Source organism: Poecilia reticulata, chromosome 19 (genome assembly GCF_904066995.2).
Source record: "Poecilia reticulata chromosome 19, P_reticulata-male-v2, whole genome shotgun sequence".
NCBI lineage: Eukaryota > Metazoa > Chordata > Actinopteri > Cyprinodontiformes > Poeciliidae > Poecilia > Poecilia reticulata.
The window spans coordinates 17432949-17452753 of NC_088848.1; the positions used below are offsets into that span (position 1 = coordinate 17432949).

The following is a 19805-nucleotide window of genomic DNA, read 5'->3' on the forward strand; positions in this document are numbered from 1 at the left end:
GAAGCCGCCGAATGCACGTCAGTGTTGCTGTAGTGACCTTATCCATGCTGCTGTGACGATTATTATTGTTCCTGTAATGTATAACCCTGGCCTGGCTGAGACGTTTCTATACAGACAAGATTAAAATAAATATTTTTGCTATAAACGTGAGTTTGTCATTTTTAATTGAGTTCAATCTTTTAGCTGAGGCTGAGAAATAAGTGAGAGATTTTAACAAATAAAAAAACGAAAAAATATGGGAGGAACAACAGCGTAAATAATAGGATAAGACATCTACAAAGAAACAGAATGAACATGTACGGAGAGAAATTGTTCTCAAAAAACACAAGATTATACAAATGAGACACAAAGAAACAGAGAATGTAATTTTTTTAATGGAAATGCTACAGAATCAAGGACAACAAAAGATTCTTATCAACATACACAAAGCAATTAATTTATGTTTCATAATTTGTTATTTAGAAATATAATCTTTCTCAATGTGTTGCGGCTCATTCCTTAAATCTAAACAACCGTTTCTGAAATCCTGATGGAACGATTCTGAGAGTTCAGAGGAAGTTCTTCTGCGATCAAGAGTTGTGTTTGTGGGCCGGCTGGTCATGTGAGTGATAGTAGCTGGACCGGACAGAGAAGACGTCGGACGAGCCTTCGTACGGCGCGATGACCGGTCTCAGACCTGACAGCTCTTTGTAATGTCCAAAGTGTCTGATCCTGTAGGAGCCAGTAGGAGCAGAGGAGGGGATGAACCACTCGACTGTGGCGTTGTTCTCTCGATTTGAACCCTTCAGCCAGTGAAACCTGCAGAAGTTACAGAGGGGGGTTAACTTTAGTCTCAGGTCTAAAGAAAATATGTTTGGATTTAGACCAGCATGCCGTGGTCAAACTGTGTACAGCTACAAAAAAAATGAAAGGTTTTCTCCTGCAATTTGTGGCCTGAAATTGAAATGCTAGGTCCCAACTCAAACTGTTGAAAAAGAACATTTCCAAACCTCCTGGCAAGACATAAAAGCACTACACTACAATGACGCAAGTTTCAGCTAAGTATCCTGTTCATCTCATGATTTAAGAACGTTGAAATGTTGTTTTTTTTTTCCAATTCTTGTCCATCAAGACATTTGCAGGTTAACCAACCTGGTCTCCCACGACGCATCATTGTAAACAACCTCCCAGCTTTCTGTTCTGTTGTCATAAATCTCCACGGTGACAAACGTCCGGTCTCTCTGCATCAAAGGAAAACATGTGGCGTTAGTACGGATGACCTTCAAAGGTAAAAATCAAAAGCGACTGCTGCAGAAAAAAAACAAACTCTTTCCTTACAATGTCTCCTGAGTGTCGAGGATTTCCTGCTACAAATGTGACCGAGACGACGTCACCCTAAAAAAAAGACGTAAACAAACTTTATCTAAGATATATATATTAAAATATATATAACTGCATATAGGTAAATTTAATGTGATTATGTAAAAAGTTATCCTAAAGTGTTCCATTTGTTTCGCTGTTGATTATTAAATGAAGTTAAATGAAACAAAATATTTGAATTGCTGGAGAATTTGTGCTAAAATAAAGTATTCAGTGATGAAGGGAAGTCTGACGAATGGTTAATACATCTACATATGCATGACATTATGTGAAAACAATAAAGCTCGGCAGATTAATGAAGCATTGAAGGAAACCTTTCAGGTGTGAGGGCGGGCCTCCTACCTGCCTGTAGACGGGAAGAACCTGCTCCAGAACGTCTCCGAAGCTGCTGTTTTCAGGCTTCCTGTCCACCGCTGCTGCAGCCATTAAATTAAAGAGGTTGTTTGTGAAGAAGGGAGGCTCAGGGCCAACAGGCAGCTCCGACACTTTGTCCTGAAAACACAAAAAAAACATCTGTGCTGTCACAGGAATTTTATGCATTTGATTTTACGTAAAAGCATTTAATATCTTGGTAAAATACAGCTATCAGAGCAACCTTTTGCAAAACTTTAGTTTTTAAAAGCTCTTCTAAAAAACCCGCAGACAGATTTTCCGATAACCTAACATCCAATCTAGAGAGGTGAATTTTTTTTTTTTTCATTTACAAATTTTATCTTGACCTTTGTTTCTTCCCTTTACCGGTTTAAAAAGTACACTGTCCTCCTAACTAACATTAATCACTTAAAACGTCAGTATCATCACCGGTTAGAATTCACCAGTGATAAACAAGAACATCCCTTACTACAAACTTATTAAATTTTTTAAATTGCATCAAACGTATTCATTGCCTGACCACACCTGGGCGATGGCTTTGGCCAGTTCACGGTACTTGTGCAGGTAAGCAGTGAGTGTGTGTGGACCGTAGATGGTGGATGCTCCTTCGTATCGCTGCACCTGAAACACACGGGTGGAAATCGGTTGGGTTATATCAGAAAGAAACTAGAAACAACTATCAGGCCATGAAGAAAAATTAAAAAAACTCTCACTGATAACTAAATTTATTGAAATTATACATAAGATATAAAAGGACTTAGTGTCTTAAACGCTTGATTTAGGTTCATTTAAACACCCCTGTTATGAATTATTCACATTTTGTCTCGATCTTGTCTGCATGGTAGACTGACACATCTGACGACTGATCAGACAAATACCTGGTACTCCTCATACGTGGTTATGTAGTGAGTGTAGACGTTACTAAGTCCAGCAATCACCACCTCTGAGTTCCTGAAGGTGCTCACAGACGTCAGCTCCTGATAAACAACAGCGTGTGTTAAGACCTCAGCGTAAAGCCACAGAACGAGATGCTAAATATTTGTGTCCCTGTCAGCGCTCACTTTCTTGACCGCTTCTCGTAGCCTCCTTCCTGACATGGTGCTGTGGAAGCAACCACATAAATAAAGAGCATATAAGCAACAGTGCTACCGACAAACTTGCGGTTTGCAGTCAGCTTCTTTATGGTAAACTGAGGTAAAAGCATCGTTACGTCATTTCTCCTGGGACGGCGATGACGGCCACGGATCCGATGGTGATGATCTGAACATCCACAATCTGAGGATGCCACGGCAGAGGCCAGTTCAACTGTACGCCACGAAAACACAAAAACGCTTAGAAAGCTTCAATGATCACAGTTTTGATCTTTTAAGTAAACAGAAGAGCAAGCGTTCACAAAATGACTGAGTAACACAAATATCATTTGTTTATACTGTGTCCGTTCATCTTTAGGAAAATAAAAATCAGCATCTAAATTCAGCTACGTTTCACCTCGCCTGTGCTGAAGAGGATGGGTTTGGGATGATGACATTCCTTTGTCTGGTTGGACGGCGGCCCCACCAGAGCATCCCTGATCCCGTCCCAAAACGGGTCTCCTTCCACAGAACCTTCACGCACAGCGAGAGTCACACAAATGAGGGGAAGGGGCGACGTTTCAAAACGAGATTCAAATGAGAGCAAGACGACAATAAAATCACCTTGAGTGAAATTCAAGTACGCTCCCCCGTCTGTCGTTCCTGCTGCAAAGCTGTGACCCAGAGCTGGTTTACATGTGCTGACCTAATAAAAACCGAGAACAGGCATAAATAATACGTAACATAGAAAAAAATTGTAGTGGAGGCAGAGTTTGAATTAGTAAACTCATAGAAGCTTTGCTCTACTCACAACAATACAGAAAATCATGATTTTACTAAAGGTTTATTCTATAAAACATCCTGTCACTCCAGTGTCTGTCACCAGATTTAATGATAACACGCATCTTAACTCACAATTTTCTAGCTGCCAAGCTCTACAACCTCATTGGTAACATAAATGAAAATACAGATAAAAGGAATTTGCAAAAAAAAATCATTTCAGAAATGAGGCATTAAAGCAGCAATAAAGGATGATTTGAAAAGGTCTCTCTAGCAAAGCATATTACAAATTCAAACATTTTAATAAATCTGAATGCAAAGGATGCTTGAATTGTATCTTTTTAAACATGTAGGTCCTAACCTTCATTCAATAATCAGGATAATTCTAAACACGTCTTGTGTGTGTGTTTCCTGACCGTATGCGTGTCGTTGATCTTGACGGTCACGTCCGTCATGTTGACCCACTGATGAGCAAACCGAACTGGACCTGTGACCTCTTCCACTGCATTCGCATACAATTCCTGCAGGGGGCAGCAGCGCACCGTCAGCCATTTCTTTGTAGAAGAACACTTTGAACGTGAGCTTCTGCTTTCACAAAAACCTTGTAATATACCTTGGCCTTCAAGTAGATGTTGTGTCCAATGATCTTTGTGCTGTCAAACATGTCTTCTCCTGGCCCGGATGCCACACACATTGCAGTCTGAAAAAGACGGACTTAGTGCTCAGATTTTAAAGATGGCAGTTGTTGCGACTGTGTGTTTTTATACTGTCTGTATTTTCTTACCCCGCCAACTGGGCAGGAACTGTTGAGATAGTCACAGGGTAGCCCAGTGTTCACACAATGAGGTCCTCTGGTGTTTGGAGTGACGTCACCAAGGTTACTGGAGGAGAAACCCGCGACAAAACTTCCCTAAAAACATACAAGTGGGTCAGTGTCAAATTCCACAAACATAGAATATTTGAGCATGAAATAAATTGGGAGAGATGCAGTTGATTCAAATACCAGTCTAAACAGATGTGCTGCTTCTTGAATAGTTGCAAACAGAGGTTCAACTCATCAGTAAAATCAATCAGTGGAAAGAAGATAAATGCAATTTCTATTAATTCACAACACAGAGAAGAACAAACGGGAGCTTGACGTTGAATGTGCCTTACAAATGTATTACAAAGTAATGAGTGTGTCCTGCACCTGTCCAGGCAGCTCTCCAGGGTTCTTGTCCTCCTCCAGCAGGTAGGAAGCATAACCCATGTTATCGCTGCTCACCATGCGGTTGGTGTAGTTCATGCTGACAGCATGCACAGCAAACCAGCTGTGGACATAGAAGATTCATGTTAGGAGAGGTCACAACTAACTGCTATCTAAATATTCAACTTTAAACTGTTTCGCAATGTGTTTTCTTAACCAATATTAACAGAAAAATATCTTACATTTTTACTCTGCAGGAATTGGTTGAGTGGAAAGTGAAATCAAATTTAAACTGATTAAGTTTAGAAATGTGGGGAAGATGCTCAAGGTTTATTTGTGAATGATTCTAATGGGCAATATGAAAAGCTGACATACGTTTAGAGATACAAGTTAGATGCAAATTTGTGGTTGATTCTAAAAGAAAAAAGTCCTAAAAAAAGAATAACATTTATATTTTAAAAGGTTTATTAGGTTTCCTTCAGCTTTTGTGGTGTAAAAATAATCTGTAACAGTTCAGGCTGTTGTCAAAACAAAAAAGTGCAACAACATTGGTTGATAATCAAAAATGTATATACTCATCAATAATTTACACAATATTAAAACAACTGAAGACATCTTTTTTTTTTTGGAAGAAAACTTAATTACGCATTTGCTCTAAATTTTTTAAAAACCATATCTTTACCTAATCATACCAATCCCGTCGCCATCCAGATCTGTGAACTTCAGCACCAACACGTCTTTGTCTGTGTTCGTCTTGTACCTGAAAAGATAGCACTCATTAATAATGTCTCCAGAAGTTTCACCAGCTGATTAAAGCAGGTCTGATTGAAAAAAAAAAAAACTAATTTCAGATGCTCCTATATCTGGATGCATCTCTTTATTGATACAGATATCAATAAGATTTTTCTTGCTTTATAGGTTCAACATATCCTGGGTTCCATCTAATGATTTAACCTAACATGTGCTAACAATTGATATAACAGCTAATGGTAATTGGATATGTGAATAAAAAAAAGTTTTTCAAAAAAACGTTTGGAGAATGCACAGGAAAAAAATGATCAACATCAAAATAGAACAAACTCAAAAGGCAAATCATTGTGAAGCACACAAAGTAAAGGGAAAACATGTTAATACAAGAGCTTTAAGCTAGAGCCATTAACACAGTCAACCAGTGTCATCATAATGAAACAAGGTGAACAAAGACATAAAACCAGGTGAGAAAGGCAAGACATTTTGATCTTCACCTCTTTTATCCGTTCATACCTGTTCCTTTCATCCTTTGGGTTGTTCATGTAGGAGTGAGGACTTCTGTTCAGGCTGTTGTCGTCCAGCTCCCCTCTGTTCCTGTAAATCCTGCCCGGCTTCATGTTACTGTGAGCTATGTCTATGCTCTGAAATAAGATTGAAATTAGTTAAATAACTATTAAGATATTACAGATATGTTTTTTTGTTTGTTTTTCAGAAAAAAAAAAACAAAACTGAAATACAATATTTTAGGTAACATTCAGGTTGCTTGGGAAACCCAAACCGGAGTCAGACAGGAACCAGACCTCTCTGGTTCACACAAACCTTAACGATGCCGTTGACCAGAGGCTCCACGGCTGCCTTGATGTATCCCTTACTAGTGAGCATAAACAGTGTGTACTGGAAATAGCCTGCCGGTCCACAGTGGGTGTGTGTCCCACTCAGAACTACGTTGTCATTTCTGTACAAGTCTCCGTACTTCTCCTTCAGTGCCTGAAGAACCTGAAAACAGAGGAATTTGCACAAGAGCTATAATCCTGACATCAACCAGGTTGTGAATTCAAACTAATCTGGACAGTAAAAGCAGCCTCGTAAGCCTTCATCATATGATTACGTAAGGTAAGAAGTACAAACCTAACCCACTCAATTCCTTCTCTTTTAATTATTTTATTGTTTATTTGTCTATGAATGTGTGTGGAGCAGAACTAAACAGGTCATTTGGTATTGTCCTGTGGGAAATTGTTGTGTTACAGCAGCAGAAGAAATATTTTGAAGAAAACACACATAGGAAACAACAGTAGAAACAATATGGGGACAATAACAACACAATCTGTGCAAGGCATTTTCTCCATCATTTCACTGTACACAAAGTAGTAGATTTTGTGTACAGTGTGTGTGTGTGCGTGCGTGTGTGTGTGTGTGTGTGTGTGTGTGTGTGTGTGTGTGCGTGCGTGTGCGTGGGTGCGTGTGTGTGTGTGTGTGTGTGTGTGTGTGTGTGTGTGTGTGCGTGTGGGTGTGTGTGTTTACCTCCAGCCGCAGCCTCTGAGAAACCATCCCCACATCAGCAGTGACGAACACGACTCTTCGACTCCCGTCGTCGATGATGAAGGCTCGACTGTACAGACGTGTGTGTATTCCTGCAGCTGTTTGTTCAGTGTTTGCATAGCCCATCTGAGATACACAGAACAAGCACGTTTTGGGAGGAGGAGAGTATTCTTATCAGGATGTTAGGAGGATAATTCCAGCATTTACGCTTGCAGAATTGTGGGCAGTGGTGATCAATGCTTGTGCACTTAAAGATGAGCTTTAAGCTCAGTCTATGTTCTCTGGCACAGTGTGAAGGATGGAGTTGAATAACAGCTGAACATTCAGCTGTATGTTTTTCTACGTTTCTATAGCATCATCAATGTTTTGGATGGTCCACCTGCTATTATCAAACTTATCCGACTCCTAATAGAAGATCCACAGACACTGCCAAACAAGAAATTTGACTTCAGGGTTTTGGTTTCAATCTTCTGTCTAGAGAGTTCTGAATCTGTCTCAGGCTCCTGATATGACCTCTCGAGGATAAATTGGCCTCTGGGTAGACGGCTAAACTTCAAGAGATTCAATTATCTTGAAAAATGGTTGTAAAACTTAGTCAACCCCGTCCAGATCAGGGTAGACCAGGTCACGACTCAAATGTGTTTAATATCACACTTATGAGTGTATAATATTTTGGATTATGACGACTAAAGCTGAAATAAACTTTGGACATGAGATTTAATGATTGCTTCCATCTGAACTGAAAACTGAGACATGTGTCTGCTGTCTTCTAATCAGATTAGGAAGTCTTTATCAGGTTGCTTTCTGATCCAACCCCTTCACTTTGACACACTCCGACGTCTCCTTTGCTGTTTTCTGGTAACTCAGCACATGTGTCGAGCAAGATTTCTGATGCGTCACCATAAAGGATATCAGTCTAACACACCCAATCAGGTAAAGGGGCGTCCTTTCCTTCTTATGATGTTGTTTGCCTGCTTCAGATGTGTGGACCATTCAAACGCTGTTAGAGCCAAAGGAGTTTTTCAATGATAAACTGCTGATAACTAACAGATAAGAAGTCAACAACCAATAGCCCTGAGTAATTAACCCTGAATGAAATTGTGACCTCAGGCAGGCTCTGCTGTTATTGTCTGTATCTGATTTTCTGTTTTGCTGGTGGCGTCTGGGATTGGACAGAAAATTTCAGGATGTTTAGGGATTAACTTGTAGGACTTCGCCTTTATCCTGTAGGATATCTGAGATTGAACATGTCATTATCAGAGCAACATTTTAATTCTATTATAATTTCAAAGAGCCAGTAAATAATTATTTTTATGGACTTATTACATAAATGGAAACCATAAAAGATTCCACTGTGAAGACATTTAGTTAGTCCAATGTTGTGTTGAAACCAGTCAGAAAACTCACCAGAAGACCAGCAATGAACAGAAATGTTAGGTTCTCAACAGCAACTAAAGAAACTATTTCTTTATGAAATGAAAAGGTATCGGAAAACTTGTGATAAACAGATTCCAGAAGCAAAACGTACTAATTTAAAAGGAAAGGTTCACAACCTGGGATGGGTTCATTTTGATGTAAGCTGGTTCACACGTAGACTTGTGATACTGGACGGGGGGTGTATTCAATTTGATTTAACAGGGATGGTATTGACAGACAATCTTATCATGCAAACCGTTTGAACGTCCAACAACGACAGGCCCCAAAGGACGCATCAACAAGCAGCATTGCCAGTACCAACCCTAACCCTAATCAGTGTTAAGTCCAATTAAATAACCCTAATTTTGAATTGTGGAAAAAATCCTCCTGGATTTCTGAAGGTGCTCATCAGAACTCATCAGAGTTGTTTCAGTAGCAAATGGAGAACCAAAACACCGGCAAGTGTGCTGATTGGTAGACGACAGTGATCCTATAGATGCAATTCACTTCAAGATTATAATTGTTCCCGATAAACACTACAAAACTTTCAGTTTTCCTAATACTTGTCTGGCAGCATGTGCTTTCTGCTAAGCTGAACTTAATGTTGCCTTAAAATAACTAGAACCAAACATGGAGATTAAAAAGCAAATGTTATTATGTAAATAAAGAAACTGAAGCATGGTTTTTGTTCAGCTCTGAAGCTTTCCTTCCAAAGCTTTGTAAACTAATATGAGCAAAAGATTTTCATACAAAACACTTTTAAACATTTGGTATGGCTTGATACTGACCAGAGGGATTTCAGCCGGCGGTCCGGTGCAGTCAGATCGGCCTACTCCAATCAGGTAAGGTGAGCCCTGAGGCCCTGGGGCTGGAGGACAGAGATACAGACTGAGATGAAACGACTATTGTCAGGCTTATAGTTAGATTCAACTCTGGAGATAAATTTTCACAGTATTTGTCAGATTTAGATTATCAAAATCAACAAATATATGTGCTGAAACATCTAGCAGAGAACAACCAGCATCACGCAGTGAGAAAATGTATTTATTATTATTTTATTTTTTTGCCACATGTAAATATTGGATTTTAAATGTGTTAAATTGACTAGTTTTTCTTTGTTTTCTCAGTGTAATGTCAACATGTTTCTACATCAGGTTAAAAAAAAATCTCATAACGACACGACACAGTTGAATTCCCTGAATGTCTCGGCTGTTTTTATTGAACTGGATACAGATTATAATTGTTTCAGCTTCATGTTTCTTTACCTGTGTCTTTTTTACCAGTAGTCAGCACTACAATCAGTGCCACACAGACGGCTGTCATGACGACGAGCAGAACGATCAGCACCACCTGAACAGCTGGACACTTCTTGGCTGCCATGCTGCCTGTCAGTGCAGGAGAAAACTAATAATTATCACTCAGCTGTGTAGCTTCAGGTCAGTCATTTAATTATCAAAATGTGCTGCAGTCTGTAGGGAAGTCATATTACAAAATAATCATAAAAAAAGAGGAAACAAGCAACATGCATGTTGTATTTTCTTATCTTGCAGATTTGATAAAGTTTTTAAAAAATTAAAACATTGAAAAAAGTTTATATTTTCCTGCAAATATTTATTGCCATGCATTTAGTAAAGAAGAGTGGTTGGACTTAAAAAGAAAGCAAATAGCATAAATTACTTTAAGGAGTAATTTATATCTAAACACTGTTGTCGCACGTTATCAAGAAAATAATCATAAGCATAGTTATCTCTAATTGCTGCAAAACATGGCGAAAAGGTAAAATATAAAATAACAATATATATTTTTTGTCAGAAATTATCAGATGGGAAAAGTGATGGTTTCTGTGAAACCTTGCATCAGATATATTTTGTCTTATTCCACCTGCCTTCTGAACATTAAATCTAATCTAAAATCAGTCTCCCGCCTCGGATCTGAAGATTTCTGGGAAGCACAGACAGATTTACTGATGAAGAGAAAGAAAATAAAAGAAAATATTTAGGAACACATGTAGTTTTTACCCACCTCTAGACAAAGAAGCTTCAGCACCAAGTAGAGAAAGTTTGTGATTGTTTATTGACCTGAGCGGAGCTCTACGGTTCAGAAAGTCTCCCAGCACTGAACGCAGCAGCTGTTATCTGTTGAAGGTTGTTCCACACAATCTGCAGGTTCGCACTTCAAAGGTCAACAGCTGAGCTTCAAACCGCTCTTAGATCTGATAGTTAATTTCACATAGAACCAATTGCACAGCTAATAAAGATGCTATCAAAATCTGATTCCATATTTAGCTAAACCACCAGAACTAAGGGCTGGATTTGCACTGAAAATATGTACTGTCTAAATTAATGGCCTAAGTCAAAAATGATTTTTGCAAAAAGCAATCAGTCATTGTCAAACAATGACTGAAATTACTTTTGGCAAAAAATGAATTAGGCCATTATTTTAGGAAGGTGACAATATTTAGTATTTAGTTCTTAAAGCCTATTGATCATGTTGATTCAAAAGGAACAAACCAACGTTTGCCCAAAATGACAGGTAAATTATTTTAAGTAGTCATGCAATTTACACAGGTGTATCAGATCAGGTGAAGGGAATTTATATTTTTTTGATAAATATCAGCTCTGGGAAATTTGTTGTCATTTTTGAAGAACCATTATTTTATTTCTATACTTAGATTTAAAAAAAATGTTTGCAAAAATGTTTTATATTTTCATTTGTAATATCGATCTTGTGACCTTTCTCCTTTCCCCAATAAATTTTCAGTAAATATTATTTGTCCTTACAAAAGTGTTTGAGTTCCCTCACAATAAATTTGCAGATGCACCTGGTCTACTTTGTAATGACGATTTAAAATTGCATGTGTACACACTCAAAGATCCTTAGTGAACGTGTTAATACGCTGCACTGATCTAGTTTTAATAAATGTTCCATTAGCAGAGGGCAGAATAATCCGATTTGACTGCAGGAAAACTGTTTTTATTTGACTTTCATTTCCATGTTTACATGCTACAGTTACTGTTTCTGTTAAATATCTCTATGCTAAACTTCACAACCTGATCATGTTTTGGAAGAGGTAACAGCTGACTGACTCATGCCTCTTCATTCTCTATCAGTTTGTCAAACATTAGTGAATGGCGGGTGTAATGGTGACATGTGCCTGTTGTTTTTGTTTTGACTCCATCCATGTCGTGTCCCTCATCTCCCTGATTCCCTGCAGCTGTGCCGCTCCCTGATTGCTCCCCTTCTTAAGCCTCCCTCCGCTACCCGCACACTGCCAGATTATCGAACGCTTTCAGCAAGTAGTTTCTAGCTCTTCATCCACGCCCTGTGTATTACTGCCTCGCTCTTGCCCTTTGGATTTTCCCCTTTTGCCTTCCCTTGTTGGACTACTGTTTTTGCCTACCCGGATCTCGACCCTAGCCTGTTCTCTGACGCCGCTCACGCCCACTCCCTCGGACTCTGCTATCTTCCACCTCGTGTATGACCTCGGCCCGGCTGACCAAGAACTGGATCTGGACTCTATTCCTCTGATCCCCGGTTGTGAGTACGCAGCCCTGCATCTGCGCTTCTCCCCCCGCCCCCACGCACTATCTTCCAGCTAGTGCTTCAGCTAGTTATCCTGTGTGCCGCCCTTGGCTGTCTCCAATAAAGATCTGTGGTTTTCTGCTCACTCCTGTCTCGTGGCTGATTTCGGGTCCTCCTAGTGTGCATTACAGGCGGGTGGAAAATTAAATCAGTCTGTTTCTTTACATCATTTAGAAAATGATGTAGGTGAAGCTTTAGTTTTGTTTTGTGTTTTTCTTTTTTTCTGGTTTTACTCATAGCTGTAAAACAAATTAAATCTAAATATTATGTTAAGCAAAATGATTTAGTAATCCAGTAAGAAAAACTGAATAAGACAACAACCTGTCCTGTTTATGTTTCTACATTTAGTGTTGATTTGTGTGTTTGTGTGTGTGTGTGTGTGTGTGCGTGCGTGAGTGTGATATTAAGGGATCTTTCTGTATCAATACCTTTTTTAATATTTTATTTTAAGTTTTGGTTTTCACTAACCAAATGGAACTACTCAGAACATGTTCTGGTGGATAATTTGATCCTGATAAGTATCTTTATCTTTAGCTGACTTTATTTTTTATTTCAGAACAACAACATGGGCGCTAACATGATATTGCTAATGTTTTTACTCAAAGCCTCTTCTGCTTCGGCTTTGTGTAATACTGCAACCTACTAGAAACAATTAATAAAGCTGTGTCCTGATTTGAACTCTGTAAGGTTCCTGATAATTTGCTTCTTGTTTGATAATGCAGTCAGGTTTGAACCATTTTTAATGCTTTTTTTTTTATAAGAAAGCAACAAACGGTTACAAAACATGCAAACAGAATTTGGTGATGAATTCAATTGTCACAAAGCAATAAGATGTTTATTTGAGTCAATCCTCTCTAACCCAAGATGAAAACCTTTGAGGTGTATTTTTGTGCTCTTTCAATCAGATTTACATATTATTTCATATTCCTCACTTACAAGGAATACATATGGGTTGGAGGGAATTTGAATTATTAACTAAACATTTTTCAAGCCCATTTATTTAGGTTAGCAGTGTTTTGATCAGGCAACGACACAGCCACCTAATCATCACAAACGTGTTTGCATTTGGCTGAAATGTAAAACAGTCTGGTCAACTTCAGTAGTGTTTAAATGTGCAACACACATTACCTAATTATTAGCATTATGAGACTGATTGACTCATCGTGATTAATTTAGCATATTAACCATTTTCTCCTGAATATAACAGAGATCTCATTCTCCGGCAGCAAAGAGGATTCCATCCAGAAGAAACATAACCTCAGCTGAAACCATGTAACCTCTGATATTGTCACATAAAAGTCAGCTCTTTCCTGTCATTAAGCATTTTCATCATCACAAATGTCCACACAAACCCCTCCCCCCAAGAAACCCCCCAGAAAATAGAAGCGTAAAATTGTTCTTCCTAAGTTAGCTTCAGAGTTTAAATAACTTTTAACCTTCACTGAAATTTGTGACTATTTCATCCATCCATCCATCCACCCTTGTCCCTTAGTGGGGTCGGGAGGGTTGCTGGTGCCCATCTCCAGCTAACGTTCCGGGCGAGAGGCGGGGTCACCCTGGACAGGTCGCCAGTCTGTCGCAGGGCAACACAGAGACAAACAACCATGCACACACACATTCACACCTAGGGACAATTTAGACAGACCAATTAACCTGACAGTCATGTTTTTGGATTGTGGGAGGAAACTGGAGTACCCGGAGAAAACCCACGCATGTACAGGGAGAACATGCAAACTCCATGCAGAAAGACCGGGGCCGGGAATCGAACCCAGAACCTTCTTGCTGCAAGGCAACAGCTCTACCAACTGCGCCACTGTGCAGCCCGTGACTATTTCAGTTAATTAAAAAGTATGCAACACAGAGACACAGTGCAGATAAAATAATTTTTAAATTTACCAATAGCACATTTTAAGGAAGTCAAGCAATGTATTGTTGGGTAACTTCCACAACAACAAATAACAGAAAAAGAAAAGAAATAAACTGTAAAAAAAAAAAAAAAAAGAAAATCCAAGGACAATATGGTGTAATTTAACAGTTTCAATTGATTGAAATTAGTAGTGATTCAGCTCTCCAAGAATAAAAAGACCACAAAGTGAAGCGAAATGTTCTGATAATATAAACAACCTAAATTTAGAATAGTGGAAGATGATTTCAGCTACAAATTTATATTGAAATTAATATCTGACTGAAGGCCAGCACATCATGGCCTTTAGGAACAATATAAGCTCATATTTAATTCACAAAATATAATTACTTTAGACTTTAATGACCTTTTTGCTGGGAGTCATAATTTCCCAGCAATTTCCCACCTTATTTGCACAATTTAGGGTGAATATAACAGATGTGAGATTGTCAGGACTTAAAAATCTCTAAATAATTTTTATGACGGTAAAATGATGCTGCTGCTATTGCAAAAGAGTTTACCCAATAAAAATAACCCAGATTTTGTGATAAGAGCCACAGAAAGACATCTTAACATGAAAAATAGCAGATGGTCGCAGATGTAATAAAACCCAGGAACAATGTGATGCACTGCTAAACATTTATGCAGCCATTTTACTGAACAGGGCGAATCTTATAGCTGATGGCTTTCAATGAATAGTCGTAGCCTTTCCACGTGGACCAATCCACTCCAACAGCGTAGATAGTACCATCAGCCCCCCAGCGGTAAACCCCATTGGGATTGTTCTTATGACACTGTTGGTACCAAAACCCCCCCAGGTACAGCCTGGCACAATTTGCTTCAGAACCGTCCTGATCTTTGTCAAAGGTGGAAAATTTGAATCCATTATGACCACTTAGAGAGTCTCCTGCAGAAACAAAGATGAAATTAGCTCACAGTTAGAAACATTTCACTTCAAATGTTATACAGAAACAACTTACAAGCCTTTGTCTTAACCCTCCTTTAGTTTTATGTCTTCAATTGAAACTAAATGCAACCAACTGCCATCAGAAATCAATTATTTAAATTATTTAAACAACTCAGTCTGTAGACTTACAAAGTGAAAGGTAGTACTACAAAGTAGACTCTGGAGGCTTATTACAAATGGAAACCAAACTTTTTAGATTTTTATATGTGAACAAAATGTAAACCATGTATAATTATGGATAATTATGCACAGTTATTTTGTGTTTATCAGAGAAGAGATAAATGAGCCTGTGTCTCAAACATATACTCACCTGCCCCTCCATCACTAAATCCAGAAACATGCAGAGTATAGCCATAAGATTCTGGACCGACAGAGAATGAGGAGTAGCGAGCGTATGCCTTATTTCCTTCAAAATCCTCCATGTCGACCAGCAGCTCATACTTTTTCCTGAGACTTAAGTGGAAGAGCCTTTCCAGACCTAAAATATATATATATATATGTTAATAGTTTATTGCAGTGGTCCCCAACCTTTTTATTACCGACCAGTCAAGACTTGGAAATTTTGCTGTGTCCCGGGGTTTGTGGGTCGCAGCAAATTTCTGCATGTTGGTGTTCCTCAGTATGCCCAATTGGGTTTGTCTTGGCCCCTTTATCGCAGCCTGTGGGGTTTTCCCTGATTGGGAACGAGAATGTAACCTGTTGAATGTGACAGGTAGCCAATCAGAAAGCGCGATGACGTAAGAACAGAGGGGAATCCCAAACAGCTGACATATCGCGTAACTGAGAGTCCCGTGGACATCGGAGATGATATGTGTAAATATTTATTATTATATGTAAAGGTCATTATTATATATGTTTATTATGTTTATTCAGTTAAAAATGTTAACTATGAAAAAACAGTCACCTCCAAATCATAGTGCAGCAAATAGAGCGGCTGCTCCCGTCGTCTTTCATCCACCGCCTTTTCTTTTTATTACGTCTTTTATCTCTTAAAATGACTCCACAAACTATCACTATTGCTTCTACATCGTCATCAGTGTTTGGTTATTCTAAATTCCCGTATGCTATGTTGGGGTTTTTTGTCGCGTTTGTCTTTTGATTTTTACCCAGCAAGCATTTGTGAGTGAAACAGCCATTGGGACTGACTAGTATATATTCCATTGGGGAAGGTGACTTTAACATTAAATACACCTTTCTCAACAGGCGAGGGCGCACTTTCTCAGTCTATAATCAGACATTTAAGCGACTTGAAACCATTCCTCCCTGGCACCTCCAGACCCGGGCCCCCATCCAACCAGCCCCCCCCCCATAGCTCCGCGCCTGATCTTTCTTACTCATTTTGCTGCATGTGGACTCAATGTTGGCGCGCAAATAACCGAAAGAATCCGGTTAAAGGATTTTCAAAATAAAAGATCCTCCAGACTCAAATAATACATAAAACGGAAATGTTTAATTATTTCTTGCATGGCCTGGTACCAATTGGTCCACGGACCAGTACAGGTCTGCGGCCCGGGGGTTGGGGACTGGTTTATTGGTTCTTCTTAAACTTCACGGCTGTTTCAGTTTCAGGTCCCACCAAGCCAGTACTCTCCAGCAGCATTCCCAAAGCCCTCCTTGTAGTAATTCCAAGGCCTGTAGAAGTTCACGGAGCCGTCCATCCTCCTCTGGAACACCTAAAAAAACACAATCCAAAAAACAACTGAAAATTATGTTCTTGAATCTAATACTGAATTGAGAATGACTGTTCATAACAAAAATCAATGCAGAGCAGCGGGTAGCCTCAATGAAGACCAATCTGTCTGAAGATGACAGGAAACTGAAGAGTTCACTCACTGTCCACCGTCCTCCCAAAGTGCTCATGTCACAGAACACCTGCAGAGACACAAACAACAGGAAGGTGTTCAAACCTGTTGCTCTATTCAACTGATACAGAAAGCAAAGCCTAAAATTAACTTCAGCTCATTGCTTTGAAGAATGATGTGAAAATCAAAGATATGACAATAACATTCCTTCTTATGGTTCCTATTTTCTTGGGTGATGGCACTCCTTAAAACGTAAAGCTTATTAAATTGCTGACTGTTTTCTTTTTAATTTTGTTTTTGTATTGCATTTGATCTGCCTTGCTGCTGAAATGTGCTATACAAATAAACTTGAATGTACATTACTGATACGTAATATATTCCAAAATAGACTGTGATATCATTAAAGATATCTTTATGTGACTAATTCTTTCAGATTTTCTTTCTTACAACTCAGTAAACAGACATGAATCAACTCAACACATGGAACTCGTTAAGACATAAGTCAAAAATACATCTATTTCCAGTTGTGATTTACACTGATATATTATGTCTAGATTTGAGTAGGCTAATCTTAGACTTCAAATCAACAATTGTGATTTAGGATTTAGGGTTGTGATAGGAGAAATAATTTTGTTCTGTGTGTCTTTCTTTTGTACATTTTCAGGTTATCTTTTTTCTTCTTTTAAAACAGTCTAAAATTCTGAAATTTTTATCTTCTAATATTTTTTTAACTCTACCTGGACAGCCGAAGTTGCCCCAATAGGATATATAGTGTAAACTCCGCTGGGTTTGCTGTTATCATGGTTATAGATGTCGCTGCAGTCCAGAGGAAGGACAAGAGGCGCACAGCTGACCCATAGAGGAATCAGGAAAAGCAGGAGAGCTGACAGCAGCTGCAGAAGAAAAGATTCCATCTTTAATTAGAAATACTATATAAGCACTTTGTTTATGAGAAGGTTAAAGTTTTGTCTCAAAACATGTATATGATGCAAGATGTAGATTCACTTGTGAGAGGTGGGTAAAAACTTCAAGTCTAAAATAAACAAACAAATGAAAATAACAATGATATAAGTGCATTTTCACCACAACAATTTATTGTGAATTTTCTTCAATCGACACAAGACAAAAATTATCCATACATTAACGACTGCTGGTCATTGGCTAAGTACCCTTTAGTTTCAAAGAAGTGATATTTTTTTATGTGGCCATCAACAACTTCTGGCATTTTTACAGCTGAATATTTGACCACTTTTCTTGAATTGGTTCAGTTTAATTAGTTATTTTATTGACATAAGCATAAACATCAATATTGAAAAAAAAAATATTTCTTTGCAGTAAATTAAATAATAAGAACATGCTATGTGATCCTTTAAGTAGTTTATACCTTAGCTACACCATAACCAACCGAACAACAGCTGTAAACTCACCTTCATGTTCTTGGTTGTGCTGCAGGAATACTAGGGATGAAAACTGTCAGAAATGTTCCTCCGAGTTCTGCTGCAGCGATCTGATGTCAGTCTCTGGTTTCTCAGCAACTTTTATAACCAACAGACTAATAAATGGTCGACATCGCATACCCAAAAACACCTTAGACTTTGTGACATTGTATTCATGAAAATGTGGGTTAGTGGAGCAATGTCTGATTAACATTTAACTAGTGATCAGATAAAGCACACTTTATCCATATTTAAATTGGCTGACAAATGAGTCAAAGAGCAGGTGATATTTCCTGCACAAATTTAAGAGTAAGTGTTACAAGTCAGCTACCATTTAAATTCAAACGTCTAAACTATATCTGTGAGACTCTATTGCAATAACATTTTTATAAACCTTAAAAAAATCTAACAGACCAAATGATATGCCTACATCGAAAGGAAGCGAAAAAAGAGAAGGAAGCAATGTAGCAATCAAAAATGTTTGTGATAATTAGCAAAAAGTGGAGTTAAAAATTAATCCAAGATAACAAAAGCTAGATTGTGTATGAGGTTGTTGTGTTTTTACAGTTCTCCAGGATTGTTTCAGAGTTTACTCTCTGGAAGAGAACAAGATTTAAGTACCAGAAATATCATCCTATGGCATCAATGATGACTGATTCAGATGAGCATTAAGGACCCAAGAGGAAACCAGAAGTTGGTCCAGAAGCTGAACGCTGGAAATTTTAACTCTGCATGAATGTGAATTACTCAGAGTAAACCCACAGCTTAAACTGTGTTGCTGAAGGATGAAGGCTTAGTCATTGGGAGCCTTTGTCTACATCAGTGTTCATTTTCACATGAAGCTGCTGCTGTGAAACAATCTGTCTCTGTGAGAGGAGTCTTCACAGACAAGTCAAAACTCTTCCTAAATATCTGATGACAAGATGTGTTCATTGTTCTTTGAACAAGTATGATGGTAGATCACTCCCTGAGGAAATCTGAGAAAAAAAACATGTAACCCTCTGCACAGCCAACACACACCCACTTTGAAACGCAACTGAATAAGAATAAGCTGCTGATTTATAAGAGCAACCAGTCCAAACTCCTATTGAACATTGATGCCAGAATCTATTTGTAGTATCGACACAGTATATAAACAGTATCTACATTTGTTTTAGAACACAAATGCTATATTTCTGTCTTCTGACTGAAGATCACTAAAAGAAAAAAGAAAGAAAAGAAAAAGCTTTACCGTTAAATTAATAATACAAGATACTTCTGTTTTTAAATGTTTCTAAAACCCTTTCTGGGGTAATCTGAGGACATGTAGCAGATCGACCTTCAGTTGTTGAACATCAAGCCATGGAAAAATACATCTAGGAATCCATCGCCACCGGCAACATCCACCACTCATCTTCCCCGCTGGTGGCGGGCTTCTTCTTCATAAATAAGAAGGACGGCTCAAAAACTGACCTAACAAATAAAACATAAGGGAAACTTAAATAGTGGCTTATCAAACCACTGCTGACATACAAGGGGTAAATAACTAACAAACTAACATAAAAAAAAACAAACAGCTACTAGTCAAATCAATACTAATAAGTACTTTTAAAATTAAACAAATACTATTCGACAGCACTGGCTGCCAAAAACAGAAGAAAAAC

The 19805-nt window shown here is 38.4% G+C and overlaps 2 protein-coding genes across 3 annotated transcripts; both read right to left on the bottom strand.

The window, feature by feature from the left end:
* Window positions 1-37: 37 nt before the first annotated feature.
* Window positions 38-10712, bottom strand: asah2 (N-acylsphingosine amidohydrolase 2). 2 transcript variants are annotated; one of them, XM_081600746.1, is made up of 20 exons: window positions 9738-10710; window positions 9261-9340; window positions 7039-7182; window positions 6337-6513; window positions 6031-6158; window positions 5450-5527; window positions 4771-4891; window positions 4366-4491; window positions 4195-4281; window positions 3998-4102; window positions 3426-3507; window positions 3220-3335; window positions 2942-3036; window positions 2793-2832; window positions 2610-2708; window positions 2257-2352; window positions 1702-1851; window positions 1318-1374; window positions 1132-1220; window positions 38-798 (listed from the first exon to the last, which is right to left on the bottom strand). In XM_081600746.1, the coding sequence occupies exons 1-20, from the start codon at window positions 9850-9852 to the stop codon at window positions 570-572; spliced, it is 2214 nt and encodes a 737-aa protein (XP_081456872.1). In that variant the 5' UTR covers window positions 9853-10710; the 3' UTR covers window positions 38-569. The 2 variants fall into 2 exon arrangements, with proteins under 2 accessions (XP_081456872.1, XP_081456871.1); XM_081600745.1 differs by having other exon boundaries at window positions 3220-3507; window positions 9738-10712.
* A 3654-nt stretch (window positions 10713-14366) lies between these two features.
* Window positions 14367-18817, bottom strand: LOC103461212 (microfibril-associated glycoprotein 4-like). Its single transcript, XM_008403533.3, has 5 exons — window positions 17464-18817; window positions 16758-16796; window positions 16501-16597; window positions 15235-15402; window positions 14367-14864 (listed from the first exon to the last, which is right to left on the bottom strand). Exons 1-5 carry the CDS (start codon window positions 17638-17640, stop codon window positions 14611-14613), a joined length of 735 nt encoding a protein of 244 aa, XP_008401755.3. The 5' UTR covers window positions 17641-18817; the 3' UTR covers window positions 14367-14610.
* Window positions 18818-19805: the final 988 nt, after the last annotated feature.

Coding starts and splice junctions, on each gene's coding strand:
- LOC103461212 (XM_008403533.3), bottom strand. CDS start 17,640: ATGGAATCTTTTCTTCTGCAGCTGCTGTCAGCTCTCCTGCTTTTCCTG. Junction 16,598..16,757: donor CTTTGGGAGGACGGTGGACA/GTGAGTGAACTC, acceptor GTGTTTTTTTAG/GTGTTCCAGAGGAGGATGGA. Junction 15,403..16,500: donor TGCTGGAGAGTACTGGCTTG/GTGGGACCTGAA, acceptor TATATATTTTAG/GTCTGGAAAGGCTCTTCCAC.
- asah2 (XM_081600745.1), bottom strand. CDS start 9,852: ATGGCAGCCAAGAAGTGTCCAGCTGTTCAGGTGGTGCTGATCGTTCTG. Junction 7,183..9,260: donor CGCCGGCTGAAATCCCTCTG/GTCAGTATCAAG, acceptor TGTGTATCTCAG/ATGGGCTATGCAAACACTGA. Junction 5,528..6,030: donor CCAAAGGATGAAAGGAACAG/GTATGAACGGAT, acceptor CTATCTTTTCAG/GTACAAGACGAACACAGACA.